Genomic DNA, 24,894 nt, shown 5'->3' with positions numbered 1-24,894 from the left:
CTGGCTGGCTGCAGCAGCGTCCTGCGATACTGGCTTTGCCATTGGCAACGCTTTTTTCAACGTGTTGACTTGTGCTTAGTGCAGGCCCCTGACTTACACTTCCTGCCTTTCCCACACTCCTTGGTTTTGCGCTGGCAGAAGATACTGGACATATTCTCAACCCGAGTGCTTGTGACTGGACATGTAGTGGATTCCAGTGCACAGGCTTCAGAGCATGAACTTTCTTACGGTGCCATTTTCAATAGCGCAGAGAACTTGCAGAACGTAGTAACTTGGAGTAGTTTGCATTCCCATGTGTATGGAATATCTCTTGTTTAGCCACCTATTTAACCCTGTAAATCAGTTCAGCTCTCAAGTTTTGCCACCAGCACCTCTGTTTTGACATAGTGAAATACGAACTCCTTGTGGAGCACCTGTAGAAGTGTGGACACCGTCTGAAGGGCCTAGAAATTTCTGTAGTAGACTGCAGGGATGTGATGAGGGCAGGCAGTAGGAAGGAAGGGACTGGAATAAGGAATACGAGGATCTCAGAACAGGAAAATATCAGTGTTTTAAAGTGCTGTGTTCTGTTTCCATCGTAAGTGTATGGGAAACTACTTTCTGAATGATGAACTGTGGAAGTCTGTATTGCTTGCAATGTGAAATACGATTTTTCTCAGCTCACATCTTATTAGCCTATGTGAGCAGACGTGAACTCAGGATATTGGGTTTTTTCCTGTTATTTATCTTGTCCATACATCTGTGTCACTTTTTGTTTGTGATCCCACAGGCATCAGAGAAGGGAAAGGATTCTCGCTTTGCTCTGCTGTGAGATTGAAAACTGTCCCGAGTGCCGCTTTTTTAAGGGAAAGAACTACAGGTGATGTACAGGAGATGATTCGCTGCATCCCGATGGAACTTGTGTCAATCTCAAAAATAGTTAGGGCTGACGTGGGTCATTTTTTTTTTTTTTTTCTTTACAGTGAAGAGTGCGAGACCTGATGGCTCGGGTAACGAGCAGTCTGCTGCAGTTTCCCGAGGTGACTGTTCAGGCACTTGGGGAAGATGAGACAACCCTAGATACTGTGCTGAGCGGGAAGTTTTCTGGAGGTGAGCATTTTCCTTTAAATTTGGTCTTGGTGCAAAGATGTTATTGCCTGGAGGTTACCTGAAGCACCGGGGCACCGTAGCAACTGTGTCAGGTTGGTGCTGTTAAGATGCGTCGGGTTTGCCGAGAACAGAAAGGATGTTTTAACTATTAAACGTGTTCATATTAAAACGTTAGTGTAGCTCAGCTTTGAAACTACAGCAGCCTGCACCCATCTTGTGCCATCAGAACAATTTCCGTAAGCGTTGCTGGGTCGGTGGCCCTCCTCAAATTCTAATTCAGTAAGAGGCAGTTTTCCAAAAAGTAATAGTGTTGTTTGGGGCCGTATTGATTTGTACCAGCTCAATCTCTGTGACCGTCACATGCCGAAATGTTACAGAGGCAAACCCCCCTGGTTTTACTTTTCTAGTGTGAATAAAAACAGAAGGAGGGGGAGAAGGCTGTTGAGCGCTGCATCCGTATTTCCCAAGAATCTGACAGGACGCAGATGAGTACCCAGTGAGAGTTGCTGAAAGTGGCTGAGCAGATTAGGTCATTGACTTTCTAGGTGATCTGAAAGTAGAGCTGGGTGCCTGCCCGGATGCCTGGGCTTCTGTTTAGACCAGCTAGAGTCCACCTGCCTGACTGGAAGTGCAGTGATTGAGTTGAGTTACTCCTTGCTTTGAGTTTGAGGAAGTTCAGTGAAACAGCACGTGTTAAATTCTTCCTGTGCTCAGCACGTGTAACAGTTTGAATTTACTCATGTGGTGCCCATTTTAAGATAAATTCTTGCGGAAGTCTAAATCCCTGCCCAAAGTAGGCATGTGGCAAGTAAAATGAATACACTAGAAACGAATTGGTTTAGATTTGCTCTACTCAAAGTAGGCTTTAGGACTTGTATTCCCCTATGTATTTAGAGGATTCTAGCAAAACCTAGCTGAATATGGTAAACAGACTAGAGATCAATATCTCGTAATCTTTATCCCAAACAATCAGAACTCTTCAGTGCGGGAGTGACAAGTACAAATGCAAAATACCAAAGGTGTTAATTTTCAAATACATTCCTTGAGGATTTCAACGGGTGGCTTTAACTACTTGACCGGAATCGGGCGGGTTGGTCTTCCTCTGCTCGGTACTTTTACTGAAGGAAAGGGCGGTGACTGTGACTTCTCGGCAGTTTTCAGTCTTCTGCTGGACCTTTGCTTAAGTCCTCTTGCGTTTCTCTTCCAGGGAGCCATGGCCTGGCGTGGCAGGCGTGTGGTCCTCAACTCGAGGCGGTGAGCTCTGTGACAGGAGCGCGGCTCTCTGCGTACCGTTTCCAGGGAGCAAATAAACAGCCTCCCACTGTGCGTGTGGTAAAGGAGTTTTCCTGGCAGAAGAGAACTGGGCTGCTGGTTGGCTTGGAAGAAGCAGAGGGAAGCGTTCTCTGTCTGTACGACCTTGGAATATCAAGAGTGGTTAAAGGCGTGGCTCTTCCAGGAAGGGTACGTGCTTTTTAATTGGAGAAACGAAGCTTTTATGTTGTTAGGTGCTGCACGATCCTGTTTCCGGAAAAGCTTTGGAGCGTCTCTTTGCAGGAGGTATTTTTTCTGTATTGCGTTAGCATTCTGTCGCTTCAGAGTATCCAGTCAAGGCAGCCTTGATCCTGGGCCTAACGGTACCATTATCTTTGGAGTTGACTGATCGTAAGGTAAGTTTTGTGGTTTTACTGCAGAGCACATAGTTACCTAACTCTCCGCTTCCACAAAAAAGGGCATTGAAAACTATGCTTTTTGGGGCAGAGTGAAAAGGGAAACCCCCCCAGTCTTTAAAGTCTCTGTAGCATACATTTCCTGAATGGTTTATTCTGTCAGAAATACTGTCTTTAACATATCTCAGAGGTCTGTAGTTGTGCTGTAAATGACTTAGACCCAGTCCCATGAGTCTCAGACAAGCAAGCCGGTGACTTCAGAGCAGAACAGATTCTTTCTGTTGCCTTAGGTTAGAAAAAAGAGCCTTTAGTAAGTTATCTGACAGACTGTTGAAAGATCAACTTTCCGTGTGTGGCCCTTGAACCTCTGATTATTGAAATTGTGTTTGTGTGGAGGGGATACAGTGTTGTGATGTTGCCAATTTTTTCTGTCTTGTATAAGCCCTGGGCTCAAATGATGTGATGACCCCTAGTCTCATTGTCTTAATGCAAACAAGAATCAGCGTAAGTTAATTGAACATCAAGGTGCATTCTGGTTTTATCCTCCCAGAATCTGCAACAAGTAAATACTTCTTTCTTACCCAGCTTTCCGTAAAGTGATTTGGCTTGACTTGCTAGAACACGGGTGGCATTTTGCTTGTTTGTTTGTAATGCTACAGTGTGATTACTAGTAGTAAGCATTTGTACTGTGGTAATTTCAGAAGATAGGAGTTGGGTTGCCGCTCCACTGTGTTAGTTTGCCTATCACCTTGAGAAATCCCGGAGTTTCAGACGGAAGGGCATGCTGTGTGCTGACATCAGCATATAATCAGTAAGCAAATGACATTTGTGGAAAATGACATTGCTTTTTATAGTTTTATTTGTTAAATCTAAGTGAACTGGGAATAGGAGAAGGAAAGGTTAAGAAGGACCATGTCACCTACCGCCTCTGTGTCTACAGAAGTGACTTGAGGTCGAATGTAGTTCTCGGTTGTATTAGGGAGTTTTTCTATAGCACGAAGAAATGCCTCAGGAGAAAATGTGAAGAAACGTTGTGGGGGAAAAGTTGGCTGTTGTGTGATGAAGGTTGTGGATTTCGGAATAAAGTCACAGCTTATTTGAGTGTTTGCTCTTACACCCTAGTGCTCTGGATTATAAGCATGTTTGGTCTGTTGCTTTCATTTTGCTTCCTATCTTTTTGCGACTAGATGAGGCAGACGGGCATAGACAGGGCAGAGGTATTGCCAGTTGGACTGTTAGCTTTGAAGTTGTGAGTGTGGGAGTAAGGGTAAGCAAAACCAAGTAGATAAAACTTGTACTTGGCCACGGTCCATAGGTTTTGAATTTCTTCGGTAACTCGTACTTCCAAATTATAAGTTACGTCATACGCGTTTTGAGTCTGCTGGAATGTTTCTCTGGTCTTCACGCTGATGATCTTTAAACGTAAAATGCAGATCTGTTCTTAACATCACTTTCCACAGTACTAACAGTCGTTACTGTTTTAAGGCTTTAATGAGCACCTTTGTTTCTGGACTCTTTTCCACGTGGGTATATCTTCTGTGGACAGCTAAGCTGTAGAGTTTAACACTAGCTTAGAGTAACTGTGGTCCAAGGTGTGAAGCCCTTAGTGTTTTAATACAGGGTATTTATAGTGACCGTATAACTGCCTTCTGGAGTAAGAGTAGGTGTGTAGTCACTCAGAGAATTAAAAAAAACAAACTCTCAAGCTTCGACAGAATATTGGTGTAATTCTGTGTGTGTGTGTGTGAGCATCTCTCACTGCCCTCTGGATATACACGTGAAGCACAGCAGAAAACTCAGAGTGTCAGTGGAGTATTATTTGAATGGGATTCTTGGAAAAGCGAATCTGAATGTAAGGCATTAATTATCTAAAACTGGTTTATAATGGTTGCATGTTTCAGAACTATTGAACGGTATTTTGACAAATGTTCCTGGTCTGTAGGCTTCTTCCGTAGTTGGAGTTAGCTTTTTATCCCACAAGCTGCTGTTCTTTTTGCTGCTGTTTTAGTCTGGCCTTTCAAATTTTTGTTCCCATTCACAAAAGTGCTGGTGTGCATGGAAAACTTTTTAGTTTATCTGGTTGTTACCTTTACCCTCCATGAGGACGAGCGTAAATTTTACTGAGCCAGTATCTCCCTTGAACACTGTGTAAAAATGTGTAATTCCCATGCAGATGGTGCGTCTACCATGCGACTTGACCGCTGCCTCGTGTGACTTACAGCCATGATTTATCGTAATACCTGTTTGGCAAAGGAGGCGTAGCCGGTGTCCCAGTGCCGATGGGCTGTGAGCAGTGGGAGAAGGCGATTTAGTTTTGTCTGTCTTCCTTCGGTCCCTTAATTACGGTCAAGTTTCTTGCATACGTCTGATTTTCTGTGTTTTCTTAGACTTAATTATTTCCAGGTAGCAAAGGGAGGTTGGTGAGCTGTAATAACAGAATGCGCCATGTGAGCGGAAGGTAATTCCGTTAAGTAACTGCGGGAGATCTAGTGAATGGGAAGAAGTACCAGGTGTTTGTAGAGGGCTTTATTTTATTATTATTATTTTTTCTTGATAAAATTGGATATTGTCTGTAAGCCTAATGATCCTGTATTTACCTTCTTGTTTCTGATGTGCTAATTCTGGTTTCACCTTCGAATGATTTCCGTTTAGCTTGTCAAGCAGCTTAAATACTGACTTGCACTCTCCCTGTAGGTAACTGCTGTAGAGCTCATAACTAATCACGGAGGCATCACCAGTGCGAGCGCTCGGCACCTACATCCGAGCCTGCAATGGCTCTTTGGCGTGGCAGCAGTGGCTACAGATGTTGGCCACCTACTTCTGGTTGACCTTTGCTTGGATAATTTATCTTGCAGTCAGAATGAAAGAGAAGCATCGGGTAAGCGTGCGCTTTTTAAACTTGAATTTAAAAGGAAGAAACCTGGTGTCTTTTTAACAAACAGTATGAGTGCCACTTTGCAGATACTCGTGTGCAGACATTGATGAGTGCTGATTACAGGTGGCAGTTTGACATCACCTAGTCCTGAACTGATGAAAAATGGGAGTGGCCCAGTGCTCCCGCTAATGCTGTAAACGCCCCCCTCCCACCACGATCCCCATGTCCCCGTGATTCTTGCCGGTGAGCTGTAGGGATTTCACCGTCTGAGTCGGTGCAGCTGCCTGGCAGGAAGTTGTGCCGGAGGTGCCCTATTTCTTGGGAACGTTGTTCTGCTTCTCTTAGCTGACTTGGGGCAGATCTTAAGCTTGCTTTTTGAAACAAATCCGACTTTCCAAAATTCATGCATGTGGGTGAATGAGATCTCCGGTTGGTGTATTCAGATGGCATACGCTGTTCCAGCTAATACAGCAGTGGCTTTGGGAGTTTATGGCACTTCAGATAGCTTCACCGTGAAGCCCCAACTCCTGATTTCCAAAGTCCAAGCAGAATTTGTCGCTGAAGGTTACGCTTTTACCTGGTTTTGCCATACGAGGGAAAATACCCGTCCGATCGGAGAGTTCTTATGTTCTCTGAATACACAGAAGACGGCAGTAGCAAAAGAAGCGTTGCATAAATGGGTATTTTGCCTGGGCTGGTAGAATCAGGTTACCCGTGTAGTCACGTCAGTGTTGAAAATGCAACGTGAATGGCATAACACATTAATTCCTTGTGTGGTTTTGTGTGTGTAGATCTGGAAGTTGCCAGTGGAATTCCTGTGGGAGTTCCAAAGAGAAGAAAAACTGTGGCCAGAGAAGGGAGACATCTCTGTTTTCAATTACAAAATCCTTCGGGAACAGCAGTATCAACCCTGAGCTACATAAGCAGAAGCAATCATCTCGTCGTGGGTTTTTCCGATGGCTACCTGTCACTGTGGAACATGAAAACGTTGAAGAGGGAGTAAGTAGGCCTTTACACTTGGCTGTGCCTGGCGGTGCACCGGTCTCCATGTTTTGCCTAAGGAAGGACGTTAATTACAAGAGAACTGTTTCCGGGACTGAAATTTTGCATGTAATCTTGGAAGAATGCTCAGAAATCCTCTTCTGACAGAGCTGTGAAGTCACACAAGGCCCGAGCGGACCGCCTTCTCCCCAGTGGACCGGGATTGTTTTCCTTACTGTGCCTGTGGATTGAGGCATTGTGGAAAGCGTGCTTCTTTGGGTTATGGCAAGCAGTTAGGACGTGATAGAGCTGATTTTTATCAGACAGTTTCTTCTTTCGGTGGCATTTGGTGAAACCAGGAAATGTGTGTATTTCGATGAAACAGATCTTAGAAATGCTTTTTCTGAAGAAGTTACTGCAATTAGGGCATGCATTGAAAGGCATAATTATGTTGCTAGTGTGATTTTGGTGGTGATATTCTTTAAAGTGTCCCGGATGATACTAGTGAGACATGAAGAATCAATAGCTGGTCTGTGCCTGAAAACATATTCTTTCTTACGTGTCAGCCTCGACCGAAACAGGGGAGTGAGCCATTCTGAGGCAGCAATGCACGTGAATGAGAGTTTGCGTGGAACACTTGGAGATGAGAATAAGGGACATGTGAACTCACGAGGAATAGAAAAATTAAGAGATGATTTTAAATCTGCCAGAGAGCAATCTCGCTCGAAATATTTGTCCAAATTCGGGTAGGGATTCACTTCAGCAAATCTGCAGTGCCTCTCCGGAAACTGTTGGATGCCTAAATAGACAGTGGAGGGATAATTAGACGGCAAGAAGCGACTGTGAAGGTACAGATAAGGTTCAGAAGTCTGGAAGAAAGGGGCTTTACGTAGTCCAAGTAAAGAAACGAGGAACTACTTCTGTTTGGCACTGGTTTACATTTGTTCAGAAGATACGCTGCGTTTTAAGTTCAATCTTGAAGTAGGCTACAGCAGCCAGAACAGTCATTTGCCTGGCAGCTGCAGTAATCGTCTGTGTTCCTCCCCCTCAGGCAGAGAAGGGCATAAACCCAGGCTGTTCCATTGGATGGACAGTAATTTCCTCACCCTTTGACAGTTGCATAAAAAGTAGTTGCTTCCTTGACTCACTTGTTTGAGAGGGAATTATGACCTCTGTACTTTGAGGATAAGCACAGAAGGTGCTCTTTTCTCAGGAGATGCTTCTAGCCCTCTACAAACTGTTAGGGCCAGTAGGATCACCTCTTAATTTCTTTTCTTTTCTTTTTCTTTTAAATTTCTTTAAACCTGTAGGGACCACTCTCAGCTTGCAGGAGGAAGGATTCCTGTCTATGCTGTCACTTTTCAAGAGCCTGAAAAGGATCCTCGCAACTGTTGCTACTTGTGGGCTGTTCAGTCTACCCAAGAAAAGTGAATAAACACTTACTATAAGCCACTGATTATTTTTTTTTTTTTCAATATTTGTCCGCATACAGTTGATATATACGTGCATATATGTTTCGTTTGTTCAGCTGTGCAGACGATTCTCTCAGGTACGGAAGCCGTTAAGCTTATAATGCAACCTTGTCAGGATTTAGCAGAAGTGAAGAGGGACCTACTGGTTCCTGCCTCCCGAAAGGAGGCAAAGCAACAGCGGCTGTATTGTTGTGCTCGCTTTCTTAAACGCTTGCTTTGTTTCTTGATGACTGCTTCATGATTTCTTTGATATTCGCACCGTGGTATGAAACTGCCGCTGAAAGGAGCCGAGGCTGCAGACCTGGAACACTAAACGTGCCGCTACCGCAGCCTGCTGCCCCGGAAGGAGGGAGGTGACAGTATTGCCTGTCACCTCGTGCCAGCTTCAGCAGCCTCTGGAGCCTTCACGAGCCGGTTCAGCTCACCTGGCACAAAACGCTCACTGTTGAGCAGAGAGGGCGATGGTTTCCTGCCGGGCTAATGAATCAGATCAGAAGGTGGAAGGGTGCAGCGTATGCAAGAGAGGGACGGGAAGTTTGGTGGGGAGGGGAGGGGAGGGGAGAAAGAAAGACCTCTCTCTTTCAGCATCAGCAAGCTACTTGATCAGCCCAGCTGTCCAGAGAGTGTCAATCTTTTTGGGTGTGACTGTAAAGCAGTTTTGCTGGAGAACGCTTCACGGTGAAGAACCGTTTCCAACAAACGTTAGTCCATACAGCATATTAAAGCTTTCAGACTGCATGGTTGGCATTTGTCCCCAAAGCTGTTAGTGCCAGCATTTCCTCCTTTGTGTTTTAGCTGCTAAATGTGACCGGTTGTCATGTTTTGGGCAGTGGGTTTTTCTTTTCAGCAAGAGCATGCTATTAAGAAGGCTTTGGTCTAGCTCTGATGAGGTGATGACAAGGACTATAAAGCAGCTTTGTAATCACATGTCATAATTTGTACCTTTTTCAGTGAAGGTGACGCTGTGAGTTTACATCTGTTGCAGTTACTATTTCATGAGAGAAAACGCCTGGCATCAGGACAGGTCATGTACGAGGTAAGACGTGCACGTATGTCAAAAGCTGAAAACAGTAATTTCCTCTTCGTGAGTAGCAGTTGAGTTGGCTGGGCTAATACTTGCCGTCAAAACTCAGAGCTGACTAAAAAAAAAATGTTTTGCCGAGTCTTCTTGGGCGTGGCCTTTGTCCGTACTTCTTGAGAACAAGTCATACAACTTCACACTGCAGTGTCGTGTGTTCCAACTAGATTCGTCTGCAAAGAGCCCATATACATGCAACTCCCGAAGAGGCAGCAGCTTTTCCAAATAAAATTCTTCTTAACTGAAGATGTGAGTAGCACCAGATTTCACCTCAGAGAGCTGAGGTCCTTCAGCAGCCTTTAAGAATGGGTCTACTAGAAATTCTGCTTGGCACCGTTTTTAAAAAAGCACACCAAAGGATTGAATAATGTTGTTGTGTTTGTGACCTGAGAAAGCTGTGGTGTAATTACTGTAAGACTTCCTGACCCTCTGCAGACTGTCCAATCAGTAGTACATTCACAGGCTTCCAGCAGGTGTCAGGCACCAGTCTCTGGGTTTGAGATATTTTACTCCCTCTGCTTCCCTGTGCTGAGTGCTGTGGAAGATTGAAACAGGAACCAATCTCGGGAGGGAGTTGAAGAAGGAACTAAACAGCTGGAGCCTCCGGGGAGAAAAGATGGGTTCTTCAGCTCGCTTCCAGATGAGCCGTGTAGCTTCGTACTGAGACCTGATGATACCTACTGCCCCCCAAAACAACTCCCAAGCCCCCCTCCCCAAACCCCAAAGATGCATTAAGCCAGGCCCTGTGCTCGACGGTGGACACTTTCAGTCTCAGAATACTTCCTTGTAGTCAGAGATTGGTCAGTACCACATGGCTCTCTGCCTATATGACTGGCTGAGTCAAGATCCTTGTCCATCTTCCATGGCAGAAAGTGTAAGAGTTGTTCCCGATTGCCAGGCCAAGTTTGAGTAAACAAAGAGGAAGCTAGCGTTGACCCTCGTTCATTGAATAGAATTCAGAGGAAGTTGAAAGACTTGTGTCTACTACAGCAGTGCTTTACTTTCCAGGAATCAGACTTGAGGCTATGAGACAGTGCAACTGACTTCTTACCATGGTAAAAAGTCACAAATAGGAGTTTTGGAACATGTGGCACTGTAGTTTTGTAAATAAGCATCAGAGTTGTGTCTCCACTGCCTTCAGGGCTGGTTTAAGCCTGTGCTCAAGCAATTAATGTAACGGAATGTTGAAGTTATGCTTACAAAGATCATTTTTATGCCATCTCGGGAGTTGGTAAATCTAGTGCCCCCAGGCGTGGCCATGCAGCACATCTTGGCCCTTGTCCTACACAGTGCCTGCGGCTGGACAGAGTATAGAGGCTCTGCTTTCATATCCGAGTCTGACCAGCGCATCTCGTTTGAAAACTGTCCTTGTAGTTTACTGGTCCACAAAGTAATTACTTAACACCTTCCATACAGCGGAGTTGCTCAGCTTAGATTTGCTTGCCCCAGTGGAAAATGTAAAATACAGTGGTTTGCTTCAGAAGGTGTCTCAGGCAGGAACTGGTATCTTCTTTCCCTTCCCCTCTGCCCCAACTCTGTGGCTGTTCATAGATGAATAAGAGAGGAAATTGATAGCCGTTCAAATTAATCTCCAAAAGGCTTATGGAGTTTGAGGACTTTATCTGATGCAACGGTCTTTTGGAATGATGGACTTCTCATTCTGGACAACATCATTTATTATAAACTGGTTTTAGTGATCGTTCCTTCTGTAATGAAAACGGGATCGGTTGCTTGGGCTTCATGCTAGTTTTTCAAAGAGGTGGTTTTGGCTTCTCTACTCTGCACGTGTCTGGTGGTGTCTGTTATTGCAGAAGTTACTTGATAAAATAGAATGAACTGTGCGTGCTTCAGAGCATAATTCAGCATTTTTCTTTTCAGTAATGAAAGACCCTTTTTTTTTTTTTTTTTTAAAGCCAGCCTTGATACTTATTAGTAGTATTTCCTAGAACGGTTAAGAGGAGGTTTGTCTCTTCTCAGATTAGGTGATTTAGATGTATCATATCAAATCCTATGGGAGTGTACTGTGTCGTACCAGTTCATTTTAGAGCTCTGAAAGTTTAGGAAACTTCGGTAGAGTGTGGTACAATTGATTGTTGTGTTGGTTTTTCCTTGGTGGTAGTATTTTGTGTGTTAGGTGGGAGGGGGTGTTGGTGAGTTGTTTTTTTGTTTTTGTTTTTGTTTTTGTTTTAAATTGTAGAGCTGCTATTTGTCAATACACACAATGATGTGTTGCATGGTAGACAGCCTGAACAAATTCTGTATTTGGAAAGACAGTATTTCAATTAATGCTTCCCTAGGAAAAGGTGGTATCAGAGGTTCAGCACAATCCTGCTGGGGTTTCGGTATATCTCAAAGTAGTTTGCTGGCTCTGTAGTAATTCATGATCCTAAACGCCTTGGCCGCGTGCCTCCCACATCCTCTCTGCTTCCCCTTTTGCTGGTGGCCGTGCTTGATGAAGGAACCGGGGGATATTTCACCCATTAGTGTGACAAGATTAGAGGAGGAGCTGGTAAAAGCTTATGTGGTTTGAAAGGAGACGGTTACTCGGTAAGAAGTCCTCACAGCTACTACAGAGGGATGCGTTTTCGCTCTGGTGGTGTGCCTGTAGATAACACCTCTTGACAGAGCTTCAGCTGCTGTAGTGCCAAGACTTCTCTAACATCCTCAGTCCTGTAATCAAGAGCAAAGAGCTTTGCATGCGTATGTATCGCCTGATTTCAGATACCTCTTTGTAGATCTGTCCTCCGGTTTGTAAAGAAACCCTGGTGTTGCAAGGATTTCTGCAAAACATGATTAGAACTGAATAATGATAGGGGAATGCTAAATTTTGAAAACGTGCAAAGCCTTTACAGCCAAAGATACCCCTTAGGATTTGACGCTTGATTCTCTTGCGTGCCAGACGTTGTTTCTGTTTGCCATCAGAAAGAAGCTCATGGGAAATACACAGTATAAGGTGCATATTATGTTACATTCTGGTACATAGATTCTTTCATATTTAGGAATAAGGCATGTTTTTACGCCAAAGTGACCTTTTGTCTCTCCTTTTTTCCCCAGGGTTTGGAATACTGTGACGAAAGGTTCAGTTTAGATCTCACGTGTGGAGTCTTTCCCTGGAGAGGGCCGACCGGCAATACCAAATTTCTGAGCTGCCAGACTGTAGAAAAATTTCCCAAGCCGGTTGACGGAGAGGATAGCGTTAATGAAGGTTTGTTCTGATGTCCGTGCTTGGTTATTCTAAAAAAGTAGTTTGGGAATCTAAGCAGTGAATGTTGTTCTGTACCCACAGAAAGTCAGAAAGTCTTGAGTATCTGTAGAGACGAGCTTGTTGGGCTTATTTAAATAGACAAAAGGGTTGCTTGAGTTTTGTGGGACTTCCTTAAGGGGGAAATTGGGGTTTATTTTGTGCTTGCTGACATGCTATAGCACTGTATAGTAGGGCCATCTCTGCAACGTTTGTCAGTCATTTTATTCCTCCAGCTGTCTTCTTGGAAAAAGAAGATCATTCTCTGCGTTGCTTAGGAATGTGATCTGAATATTTTTTTTTTCCCTGTTCACACCTATGTCTGTATCTGCACCCAGCTGGCGGCCACTCACAAGTGGTGTTCCCCAGGCCTCAGCATTGGGGCCAGTTCTGTTTAAGATCTGTATCAGCGATCTGGATGAGGGGATCGAGTGCACTTGGGTCACAACAACCCCACGCAACGCTACAGGCTTGGGGCAGAGTGGCTGGAGAGCTGCCCAGCGGGAAAGGACCTGGGGGTGTCGGTCGGCAGCCGGCTGAATGTGAGCCAGAGGTGTGCCCAGGTGGCCAAGGCGGCCAAGAGCATCCTGGCTTGTATCAGCAATAGTGTGGCCAGCAGGACTGGGGCAGTGACCGTCCCCCGGTACGCAGCCCCGGTGAGGCCGCACCTTGAAGTTGAAGGTTCTGGAGAACAAGTCTTAGGAGGAGCGACTGAGGGAGCAGGGGTTGTTTAGCCAGGAGAAAAGGAGGCTGAGGGGAGAGCTTGTCGCTCTCTACAGCTACTTGAAAGGAGGTGGGAGCAGGGTCGGGGTTGGTCTCTTCTCCCAGGTGTCATGGATGGGTATACTAACACGGTAACAGTTTGGCAGCAAATTGAGATTTATTAATGAGTAGCAGCACTTAATCATTAACCACCTTGAATGATTTACAAAATAATTCAGTAAAATACGTTATGATTAAAATAGTGACTTAACTGTACAGATTCAAAAATGACAAGAATCGCAATGACTTACTGTGTGGTATCCTAAATCTATCTCTCCATCTCTCTATCTCTCTATCTCTCTCTATCTCTCTCTCTCTATCTGTATACCTATCTGTCTGTCTATCTGTCTGTCTGTCTATCGATCTATCTACGTATCTATCTATCTATCTAAGTACATATGTTTATTCATAAACACAAGATGTACAAACACACAGACAGACAAAAATATTTGGATCCAGTGAAATATGTATGTACCCACACTCGTAAAAACAGCTGTGTATACCCAAACACATAGATAAGTAGAGAGGCGGGTGAAGAAAAGCTAGCCTACGGTTAAAATTTCCCTCTTCTCAAGCTTAGAGCAAATACTTGCAAAGCATCATCATTCCTCAACAGCCAATAACTGAGACCCGAGGGGGGCGACTTTGCCCAGCCCATCATTGGCTTCGACAGCAGACGGTGCCTCGAGGAGTTGATAGCTGAGAGGCGTCCCAACTCAGGGGAGATGCTGGTCACAGGCCCACTGCGATCCAGGAGAAGAGCTCAGAGGGTCTCACCTGGGGTCACTGTTTATGGGCTCCAGGATAACTGACTTTCGTTAGGGACTTTTCCACTCTGGCCCAGCTCCCATGATGAGCTATTTGGGTGTTTTCCACCAGTTGCGCAGGCCCAGAACTTGCTGGATGCGCAGTGCTGTTATTGCCCTCCCTCGGCCACTTGCCAGGTACAGAGGTACTAGTCTGTCAGGAGGTGATGGACTGTTACTCCTGCTCCCAGGTGATAGGGAGAGCAGGATCCAGGATGCAGCGGTAGCTTTCCTTGACCATGTACACAGTTAAAACTCTTATGGTGTCTTTCATTATCTTGCAGTAATTAAATATACCTCTCTGGGTTTACAAATCCAGTTACGCTCTGACCATATCTTCGAGCCTGCTGCAGTGATAACTTGCATAGCCGTTTGTTTTGACTGCGTTAGTCACCTTCCCCCGCTTCTTACGGGCCTTGACTTCTGTCTGGTGTCACAAAGACACTTGCATGACCTTTCTAGGCTATTTCTGCTGATTGTCTTTGACTTAGTCCTGAAGCGGCAACTTCCGTGTCTTTTGTGATGCCATCCTCGAGCAACGGTGTGTCAAAATCTAATCAAAGCACCTTTGGATTTTCTCCACTTGTGCCATGTTTCTGAGAGGAGTGCCTTCTAAAAACCTGTTGGAAACAAAAAAGAACACCACTCCCCCAACACCCCCAAGAAAACCAAAAAAAACCCAAACGGCAACAAAAAAACCCCTTTCTGCCTCCTTTTTCTGAAGTATGAGGCATGGAAAAAATACCTGTAACTTTTGTTTCTGTATTTGTTTTGTGTGATAATTGTGTTCTTTCGGTGCGGACATGCAGGAGAGGAGCTGTTCTGAAAATGTGTGGTTGAGACAAAGCTGGAAATTAGTAATGCTGGCTAAGTGATACAAGTGTATACGATGACTATTTGTGTGCTTTCTAAAAGAAGCAGTGTCTGTGTTCCTAGCATATTTTTTTTTTGCTCAGCTGTTCATCTAGCTAAATGTCTTGTTCAACTCTTAATGCGTGGCAAACTTAATAAGCTACTAATTATGTATCTGATTTGGCTTGGAACGGATACAATCCGAACAAGAAAAAGGGGCAGGATGCCTGGAACCTGTCACAGAGGTGTTTGCTACTCCGTGAATTGTTTTTCTTATTCTTAGTCAGTGTTGTTTTTGCATGAGTGGTAGAACAGAATTAAACCAAACTAGGAAGCGGTGCTTTAAAAATATCGGATACGGCATGTTTTCTACAAATAAGAAACAACGTCTTGTCTTTTACAGTAATATCTCCTGAGACCAGTGTATCAGTCTTCAGCTGGCAAGTGAATACGTATGGTGAGGGAAAGCCATCTACTTACTTGGGTGTATTTGACATTAACCGCTGGTATCACGCTCAAATGCCAGATTCACTGAGGTAGATTTTTCTTAGCTTCTTTTCAGTGTCCCCCCAGATAATTCATCTGAAAGTTGGCATTTAGCTTATGCACTTGTTTTCTTTAAGGCCGGAAGAACTCCTTCACGACTGCCCCTATTTTGCGCTGTGGTCACTGGATACTGGACTAAGTATGACTTCTCCAAGCCTCGTTTTGGATATTCGAGTACGTGAGCAGAGTCTCTGTCGCGGAGTGCCTCCTTCCTATCCACCACCTGATCAGTTTTTTAATCCAAGCTCCTATAATTTTGGTAGGTATTTCACTGCTTTTTATAGTGATAAGCTCAAACTGAGGTCAGATGACATGAAATAGTTCTCTTGTTCTCTGTCACTCGAAAACCAAACCCAAACCCCCAAACCCCCAGCTCCCACAAACCCAACTCAAATTACGTTGCACTAAGGTGGGATTTAAAATTGTGAAACACATCCGAGAGTGTGCTGAGTTTTGGGGTTTGGTGCTTTTATGATAGAGCCTGCGAAGAGGTGATGGTTATAAAATGAAATGACTTTGAACTGAAGCTCAAAGCACAGCACCTCGATTGCGCTAGAGATGAAAGTTCTAGACGCAGTAATTATTTTTTTAAAAAGTCTGTAAGTGATCTGGTGAGGAAGATGGGCACTGAGATCTGTCTTTCCAGATACTGCTGTTTAAAAACTGTAAACTGGTCATAACGTAACTGTGAGCGTATGGAAGCTTGTCAAATGTTGGTTGTTTCTGCAGATGGTACGTGCTTGCTGAACTCCGGAGTTGTCCATATGACTTGCACCAGCTTCCAGAAGGAGGTGATCATTTACCGAATCTTTATTGAGAATGTGAAGAGATGGACCTTTTCCAAGTTTTCTCCTGCACTGCTTTCACTGTCAGAGATGGGTTTATGCTCGTCCTGCCCATCCACACGCATAATTGCAGTTGTACCCTGCCAGTTTTATGCAAATGAGAATGTTTTCAGTCTGCTCTTGGAACTGTAAAGTGAGCACTGCCTCCTGATGAAGCGCGATCCGAGACTGAACGTCTAGAAGGGAATACAACGTTGCTCTAGGAGCAAGAACAAAAGCGTTCCTAAGAAGAAAGCTGTTTCTTCTCTATTACCCTTCAGTCGCACTGCCTGTGTAGTCTTGAGTTAGGGTTTTGATCCCTGGTCTGCTTGAAAAAGGAGGACAGAATGGAGAAAGTGAAAAACTGTGTTTGAGAAGTATTTGAGAAGAAATTTTTTTTTTTTTTTTCCCGACCCTGGCCAAATTCTAACTTCCAAGCCAGGGCACAGCTTGTGGCAAATAATTTTGAATTAAGTTTCAGCTCACTACGTATTGCCAACATAAATCAGCCTCTGCACAGAGAGGCTTATAAAGGCTCATGCAAAGCGTGATTTGAAGTTGTGTGTTAGTTTTAGCTTGTACAGAAAGTAATTTGTGTCAGTGTTCAGGGAAAAAGAAAGGCCCGTGTTTTGACAGAGAAGGGAGAAAATACTTAAGCATTGCAAGGGCCAATATTTTGTTTTACAGGATTTTTTTTTAGAAACTGTAACTGCTAGTTTGGCTGCCGTCCTTACGACTCTACGTAGTAATGCTTACTCGGATTGCTAACGCAAAGCATATTGCTGATGTGAGCTTCCCGAGAGTCTAAGTGAACAATTATCCTATTTCTCTTAGTGGTTAGCCAGACCCTTAGTGACTGAATAATACTGCTGTCTTAATCTGTAGTTTTTGATTGACGTTTCAGACCTTGAATTTTTTGAAGAAATCTGGTCCTTTAATACGTGAAGCCATTCATGATAGCTGCAAGAGGTGTCTTGCAGCTGGCTGTCTGTCTCCCAGGCCAGCTGATGTCCAGCCACCCAGTTTGGGTCAGGTGTCTGCCTATGAGGGAATCAAGGGGGAAATACATCCATCTTGCCTGACAGGGCTGTAGAGGCTACAAGACGTGGTAACCTGATGTTCCCATTATTTGCGAGTTGCACTGAGCTGCAGGTGTTGGCTTTAGTCAGCAGAAGTGATAGTACTCTTAGATCCAAACTAGGGAGTTTGACGGGGAACAGCCCTGATAGGCCTGTCTCTAGAGACCCGTCTATAAATTCTGTGCCACAGATACGCGCAAGGAAGCGTGCAGGCCGTGCTGGTCATGCGCAACACAAAGCATCTTTGCCTCAGACCCCCCGTGGCCCCCGTCGGTGTCTCCGAGCGTTGGGCTCAGTGCAGCAGCTGACGACGGGGGGGTCTCACTGGGATGCGAGCTGTTGCAAACATCAGCTGGCTGCACCAGACATGATCACCTGCTCCCAAGGAAGTGGGCTGTGGTAAACAATTACTGCTGCCAGCTCCAGTACAGCCGGCACGTCGTCCCGTAACTTCATGAATGACTTGCTGCTGTTCTGTGCAGTGCACTCGCTGTAATTAGTTAACTGCTTTACGCTTTTTATTCATCAGAATGATCGCCATCCTCGCTTCAGAGAGGGGGCATGTGCCAGAAAGTCTGAATTACGCCCATATCGGAAGATCCTTCCTAGAGTTCAAAGGCAGCTGGCTGCAGAGAGAGCCAGGCCTTACCATTTGCCTTCGTCGGCCTTAAGAGGAGGTAATTTTTAGCGCGGGGAATACAGCGGTCAAGAAACGCTCACTTTGATAACACAAGGCTGATAGGTTTTCCCTTGTGCTTTACAGTTGCGAGACCAAAGCCAGTATCAAGAGCAAGAAAACCAGCCAATTCAGGATATCTGGATATCATAGCAACTTTCATGAGTAATGTGTTATCCAGAATTGGAGCAGCATGGGCAGGAAATGAGCAGAAAACCTTTTCCTCACGATATGATAGGTAAGCAGCCTTTTCACAAAGTTCAGTTTTGAGCTACGTGTGTGGAGAGGAATAGCGAAAAATCCATTTGGATTATGTTAGTATTCTGGAAGGAAGGTGTACCTGAATAAACTTTGATTGGCTTTTTTGTAATCAGTTCATCCAAAGTAATATTTGGAGAGAGAGTTTTTCGGCTATGATAATCTTATTTAGGCCAAGACCTATACTGACACGATGGTAAATGTGTTTTCAAGAATTTAAGACAGCTGAAACTAGAACTGTGGTTGCCACCAAGCTCTCGGTGTACTGCTTTTGAGACACTTGGTTATGTGGCCAAACAGGGATCTTTGACCGCTTCCTGCCCAGTGTCTGCTTCGTTTCTGCCTTTCCTTCTTAACATCGGGCGGAATTGTAACGAGCGGAAAAGAGGCTGGTGGTTGTCAGATGATTTTCCTTCAGGGGCGATGGTCAAATAAACCTGAATTCCGGTATGTTTGGACTTCAGGGGAGTGAAAGTCAGTTACCTTTCCCTGTTTGTTCTAGTGCTAGAGTTGCAGAGCCACCAGCCGTACCTCGTCCTCTCCCTGAGGCAGAGTTGCGCAGTGCGGTTGTTGGGACACTGGTCACAAGATTTTCACAAAAATCTTCCAGGTATAGTAGATCTAGAGAGTGAATATTTCAAAATGGTGTTGCTTTTCTTATGTCTGTGTATATGTATGTGTGTGTGTGCGTGTGTGTATATACTTTCTGTGTTTGCAAAGTGCTCTGTTTGCATTTAGTTTTGTATCTGGTAAAGAAAAGGGCAATTTAAGGACACAACTCGGTGGAGAATTTGAAGTGGTCCCAGCATTGAAATGCAGGTGAATTTCTCTTTGACGTGAGAATTACATCCCTTGGTCAACTTAAAATGGGATTTCTCTTCCCTAAGAGGCAGTGATTTAGGAAATCAAGCTTGAAATGTACAGAAGTAACTAAGAAAAAAGGAAAAGGCGGTAACTTGTGCGTGGACCTGATACATCCCCCCAACAGTGAGGGCTCACCTCTATTTCTCGTTCCTTGAATGTCTTTCTTACATCTCATCTCAAGATTTCTTGAACGCCGCGTGATTTTCTTCCTTAGTTTATTTATGTTCATATTTTAAATTGGGTATCTTAACAGGTTGCTGGGTTTGGTGGATCGTCCTGTCCCTTCATGTTCTGCAGCACAGGGTGGTAGCTGGCAGTCACCATTGTTACAAAAGAATTCTTCAAGAGCACCAGAGTTCAATTTGCTACAGACTCCTCTTGTGGTTAAGGTTTGTATTTGGAAAAACAGTAAGAACCGACCAAACAAATGGCCTGTAAACTTTGTTTAAAATGAAACCACCAAAATGTTTGACACAAACACTGCTGGATTCAAACTGTGTCAAATTTTCAGAGCATGTGGGGTGGTTGTACATACAGTCCTTTTGGAAGCAGGAAGTTGGGAAAAGCCTTGAAGAGGGCAAGTTTAGTTCTAAGCTAATTGCAGTAGGCACGTTGTCCCATAACTTCATGAACTGTGCAGAACAAAGGAAGTTAAAATTGGGCTTTTCAATATGCTTAGACCCTTAAAGATGCAGTTTGTGGCTTAACCATCTCGTTATGCAAGCGCTCAGCAGCTCTGCACAGTTTGACTTGCATAGCCACCAGCAAGAACGTGCATGCTTCAGTTTCTTAATCCGGTGAAGTGAGTGACAGCTAAGTGATGTCCGTTAAGGGATGTCAGTCTCTGTCCAACTCAGTGATGGCTTTTGGCAGCAATTGTACTGGTTAATTGTTTGCGTTAAACTGTGTGTCCATTCAGTGCCTTCAAACTCTTCTCCTGTAAGGAAGTAACAACATTTGACCTGTCTTCTTGGTGCGGGTCTCTTTGCCTTTGCCTGCCTGAACAAAGTAGTTGTGATCTCTCTGAATGACAGCCTTTTTCTTCTCATTGAATATCGTCCCTCTCATTGAGCTAGTTTCCTTCTCCCCCTTTCAAACCCTTTCCATACTGTAAATTCTTCTTCCGAGCCGAGGTAAGAAGACCTGGATGCTTCTAGGTGAAGATGTGTAGGTATTTGTACAGCAGCCCCTTAATTTGGTGTAGCGCGCGGATGGATTCATCAGTGAAGCAATAAGCTCTCGCTGTTGCTTTGCTGATTGCCATTTTGCATGGCAGTGTGTTCAGTGGCAGTAGCTGGGGTAACATTTGAAGTGGTACGCCTTTTAGAGAGCAGAGTAGGAATTGCAAAAATTACTGGGAAGGGAGAGAACAATGCAGAAATCAAGACGCCATATCCTTGTTTCCTCAGGAAATTAATTTGAAAAATCACATTTTAGTTGGTGTTGGTGGGAAAAACCAACCAACCAACCAACCAACCAACATACCAAAAGAAAACCAAAAATCCACAAGATCCTGGGGGGTTTTATCGTTAAGATTTTCATACCTTTGGAGAAAGAGCAGTGCAGAGGTTAACTTTGTCCTCCCTGCCTCTGCAACCTCAGTCTGTAATTGAAACTAATGCTTTGGAGAAGTGGAGTCTTCCGTTTTGAAGGTACGAATTGGTTTTCAATTAAATATTTTTCTTTCTTTTCATAGAAAGCTGAAGTTTTGGCCACATCTGCTTCTGGTTTTCCCGGCTTTACTCCTCAGTCTATTCTCAGATCCAGCGTTCGCAGCACACCCCAGGCAACTCCCTCTGCGTTTCCAGGAGAATCAGTTACTCCTCCTCCCAGAGCAAACAAACACAGAGTGTCTTTCAAGGAAGGGAACTCAGATGAGAAATGGACTGTTGGGGTAAGCTGGGCTGTAGTTAGTGGATTTTACAGTCAAAGGCTTTCTAGTCTGTTATTTGGTTTAGAATTTTGGACAGTTTGCCAGAACTCCTTATATTGAGACCTGGACCTGCGATCAAGAATGGCAGGCTTGAATTTGGTCCAAAAAGGTTCCGCTAGACCTTCTGTAACATCACCCGTCGGCAGGCAGATATTCAAAATGCATGTCGGTGTCCTTGGCGGTTTCGCTCAAGCGTTGTTAGGAGCTGTGGTTGTTCCAAATTGCTAGCTCAGCTTCCCGCGATGCCTTTTCAAGCGGTGGTATGGCAGGAAGGTGAGGAATACAGCTCGAGCCATTGTTTGGGCTTGTTAAGGTTTGTGCATCTGAAAGCAGCAGAAGTCATGAGCTGCATTTACTTTTGATCTCTCTTTCTGCGAGGCTGAGTTTGCTTAACTTACGGTAAAAACAGACTCGGGATGAAGAGAGCTGGTCTGTCGCCTGTTCTCTAGCCCCAAAGTTCTGGGGTTTGCTTCTTGCCTCGCACCGGGCGTAGCATTCATACTGCTGTCAAACGAAGTTGGTCCACCTGCTAGTTGCCCCCTTCTACTCGGCCTTTGGTCCCGTCGGTTGGATTCCCTGACCCAGCTCGTTAGGCAGTTGCGGAAGGACCGTGCCAAGACCAGGGGCAGAACAGGGCCGTGTGCTCGTGTCTACATGTCGGAGCTGTCCGCAGGGTACAAACAAGTTGTCAGGATCTGGTTTTGTTACACCTCTTACTGCCTGTTGTAAGGGGTTCCTCAAAGGTAACAAGAGGCGTATCGGAATAAGGTTCTGCTGAGTGCCAGAACTGTTTTAACTGACAGTTGTCGGTTCTGTTACTGATCTAGTCTGCCTTCCACTTTGCTAAAATTACCGGGTGAAGTTGGCGTGTGCTGATGGGTAGAACTTGCTGCTGTTCTGTGCAGTGCACTCGCTGTAATTAGTTAACTGCTTTACGCTTTTTATTCATCAGAATGATCGCCATCCTCGCTTCAGAGAGGGGGCATGTGCCAGAAAGTCTGAATTACGCCCATATCGGAAGATCCTTCCTAGAGTTCAAAGGCAGCTGGCTGCAGAGAGAGCCAGGCCTTACCATTTGCCTTCGTCGGCCTTAAGAGGAGGTAATTTTTAGCGCGGGGAATACAGCGGTCAAGAAACGCTCACTTTGATAACACAAGGCTGATAGGTTTTCCCTTGTGCTTTACAGTTGCGAGACCAAAGCCAGTATCAAGAGCAAGAAAACCAGCCAATTCAGGATATCTGGATATCATAGCAACTTTCATGAGTAATGTGTTATCCAGAATTGGAGCAGCATGGGCAGGAAATGAGCAGAAAACCTTTTCCTCACGATATGATAGGTAAGCAGCCTTTTCACAAAGTTCAGTTTTGAGCTACGTGTGTGGAGAGGAATAGCGAAAAATCCATTTGGATTATGTTAGTATTCTGGAAGGAAGGTGTACCTGAATAAACTTTGATTGGCTTTTTTGTAATCAGTTCATCCAAAGTAATATTTGGAGAGAGACTTTTTCGGCTATGATAATCTTATTTAGGCCAAGACCTATACTGACACGATGGTAAATGTGTTTTCAAGAATTTAAGACAGCTGAAACTAGAACTGTGGTTGCCACCAAGCTCTCGGTGTACTGCTTTTGAGACACTTGGTTATGTGGCCAAACAGGGATCTTTGACCGCTTCCTGCCCAGTGTCTGCTTCGTTTCTGCCTTTCCTTCTTAACATCGGGCGGAATTGTAACGAGCGGAAAAGAGGCTGGTGGTTGTCAGATGATTTTCCTTCAGGGGCGATGGTCAAATAAACCTGAATTCCGGTATGTTTGGACTTCAGGGGAGTGAAAGTCAGTTACCTTTCCCTGTTTGTTCTAGTGCTAGAGTTGCAGAGCCACCAGCCGTACCTCGTCCTCTCCCTGAGGCAGAGTTGCAGTGTGGTTTTTGGGACACTAGGGACACAAATATCAGTATATGTTGGGGGGGTTTTTTGTCTTCCCTTTACAAAAACCACCTGCATGTTATTGACTGTGAGGTTTTGTTGGCTTTTTTTTTTGTATTTTAATAAAGGTAACCAACGATGATATAGCACTGCCTGGGGATTCATGGGAGCATCATCATGGAATGGCGGAGGATGCATCGTCTGAGACTAGAGATAAGGCAACTGTGCTTACTCTGAGCAATCCTGAGGAGGATCGTGCTGAAGTGGAAGCGTTTTCAAAAAGCATACCTGGAGATGGTTTGGAGAAAATGGATGTCAGCAAAGAAAACAGCAACTTCTCTGCCCGTTCAGACCAAACTACTTTGGAGTATCACGATGCAAAATCACCTGGCGGTTTTTCATCTGTTCCCATGTGCCGAATCGCAAATAGCTTAGCTGTTGATTTCTGGTGGCGAAAAAACAAGCTACAGGCAGCAGCCAGCCCGTGTTTTCTCATGAGTTGATAGGCAGTGCTTTTCACCTCTTAGTCTAGGCCAATCTGAAAATACTATGAAATTGTAGACTCTCAAGTAAGAAGGTAGCAGTTTTTTCTTATTTTGTTGGTACTTTTGTCTTCTGTGCAAAACTTGCAGGTTTCCAATCCAGGAATGCTTTTTTTTTTCTCGGCAAAGTAGTCCAGGTAACGAGTCTCTTGGATGTGCTTGGAGATAAATGTTCTGTGGTTCCTGTTGAATTCAAGCCGTTCCTAAAATAAAATGTGTTTTTCAAAGCCCTCTGCCGTGTGGATGACCAGTATGCGAGGGAGAGGGAAAAATGCAAGTTACAGTTACCGACGTGTCCGTTGGTTCAGGTCGCTTCCTCCTTGGCTGTGTATCCCCTGGCATAGTTTAAGAGCAGGCTTATCCCACAGCAGTCCTTGCTGTGGTGTGCCTTGCTGTTCAACTTGGCTTAAATGCAGACAAAAGCAGGAGCTATCGCTGGGTGACCGATCGCTTGCCTTTTGGTGCTACAACCGTATTTTCAGTACACAGAGAAGGGTGCAGGGAAGTAGTGTGTGATTTCTGTGAGCACCAACAGCACAAGCATATGTGGCCCTCAGAATCCAGGGCGCTGGAAGGCCTTTACGTTTCATCTAGCCTAGTGGTCTCGTAGTGGCTTCCGAAAGGGCGAGAACGGTATGCTCGTCTCAGCCGGATCCAACAGCTATGCAGGCCAGGTAAGATTTTACTCAAAGAACCAACTACAAGCAGTTGTAGCTAATACACGGTCGTAGACTGCTCATTTAGTTTATCTCCCATTATTAACGTTCATGTAAGCGTACTGCAGGTGACTGGCACGGGTCGGTTTACTGGTTGGAAGCCTTACCTAGCTTTTGCCTACGCTCCCGTCATCCCGGAACTCGGTATTACTTTCAAGCACGTTTGCAAATCTTGATTCAACCTGTTAGTGGGGGCACGCGTCCCGGGCAGCAGTGCTTGTGTATGCGTTTGCTTGCTCATCTGTGAAGAGGATGCACTCGATCGTTGTTTAGAGCGAGGTGTTGTGTGATCTGGCCCAAGGAGCACTGGAGAACGCCTGGCAAGGTTATAACGCTGCTCTGCTGGCGTACGGGCAGGCCGGCTCGGGAAGAGCTGTTGGACGATCGGCTGCGCTGCAAACAGAGGCCCGGTGCCCGTTGTGTGCAAAGAGCTCTTCAAAGCCACCCAGCATTGGGAAAAGTACAAGCAGTGCCAGGTGGGATTAGCGCAAAGTGTCACTTCTTTCCAAGACCTTTCCAGGCGGTACTTTAAAAGGCTGGGTTACTCTCAAATCGGAAAAATGGGAACCGTGACTCTGGAGCAGCTTCCGGTACAAGACAGAGTGGATCCTCTAAAATACTGTGGGAAACAAAGTTGAGGTAGTACAGCTGGATTTACAGATGGGTATGCATGAGAAAGTCTTTCCAGCACCTCGGTAAGGAAAATTAAT

At 44.9% G+C, this 24,894-nt stretch overlaps 1 protein-coding gene across 1 annotated transcript; it reads left to right on the top strand.

The window, feature by feature from the left end:
• Positions 1-980: 980 nt before the first annotated feature.
• Positions 981-23,699, top strand: LOC116964164 (protein ELYS-like). The gene is made up of 18 exons (XM_042796122.1): positions 981-1,089; positions 2,297-2,550; positions 5,451-5,634; positions 6,423-6,630; positions 7,923-8,039; positions 9,036-9,120; positions 12,217-12,367; positions 15,227-15,359; positions 15,447-15,628; positions 16,099-16,160; positions 17,802-17,949; positions 18,036-18,186; positions 18,709-18,816; positions 19,324-19,459; positions 20,767-20,964; positions 21,956-22,103; positions 22,190-22,340; positions 22,863-23,699. The coding sequence occupies exons 1-18, from the start codon at positions 981-983 to the stop codon at positions 23,047-23,049; spliced, it is 2,712 nt and encodes a 903-aa protein (XP_042652056.1). The 3' UTR covers positions 23,050-23,699.
• The last annotated feature ends 1,195 nt before the right edge of the window (positions 23,700-24,894 follow it).

Source organism: Tyto alba, unplaced genomic scaffold, assembly GCF_018691265.1.
Source record: "Tyto alba isolate M040663 unplaced genomic scaffold, T.alba_DEE_v4.0 Super-Scaffold_22, whole genome shotgun sequence".
NCBI lineage: Eukaryota > Metazoa > Chordata > Aves > Strigiformes > Tytonidae > Tyto > Tyto alba.
Note: the sequence above shows the minus strand (reverse complement) of the source record. Positions and strands in the feature narration are given on the sequence as shown.

Excerpts from the sequence above, each read along its gene's own strand:
- LOC116964164 (XM_042796122.1), top strand. The coding sequence starts at position 981 with ATGGCTCGGGTAACGAGCAGTCTGCTGCAGTTTCCCGAGGTGACTGTT. Across the intron at positions 5,635-6,422 it reads GAATGAAAGAGAAGCATCGG|ATCTGGAAGTTGCCAGTGGA; the intron begins GTAAGCGTGCGC and ends TTGTGTGTGTAG. Across the intron at positions 18,187-18,708 it reads TTTTCCTCACGATATGATAG|TGCTAGAGTTGCAGAGCCAC; the intron begins GTAAGCAGCCTT and ends TGTTTGTTCTAG.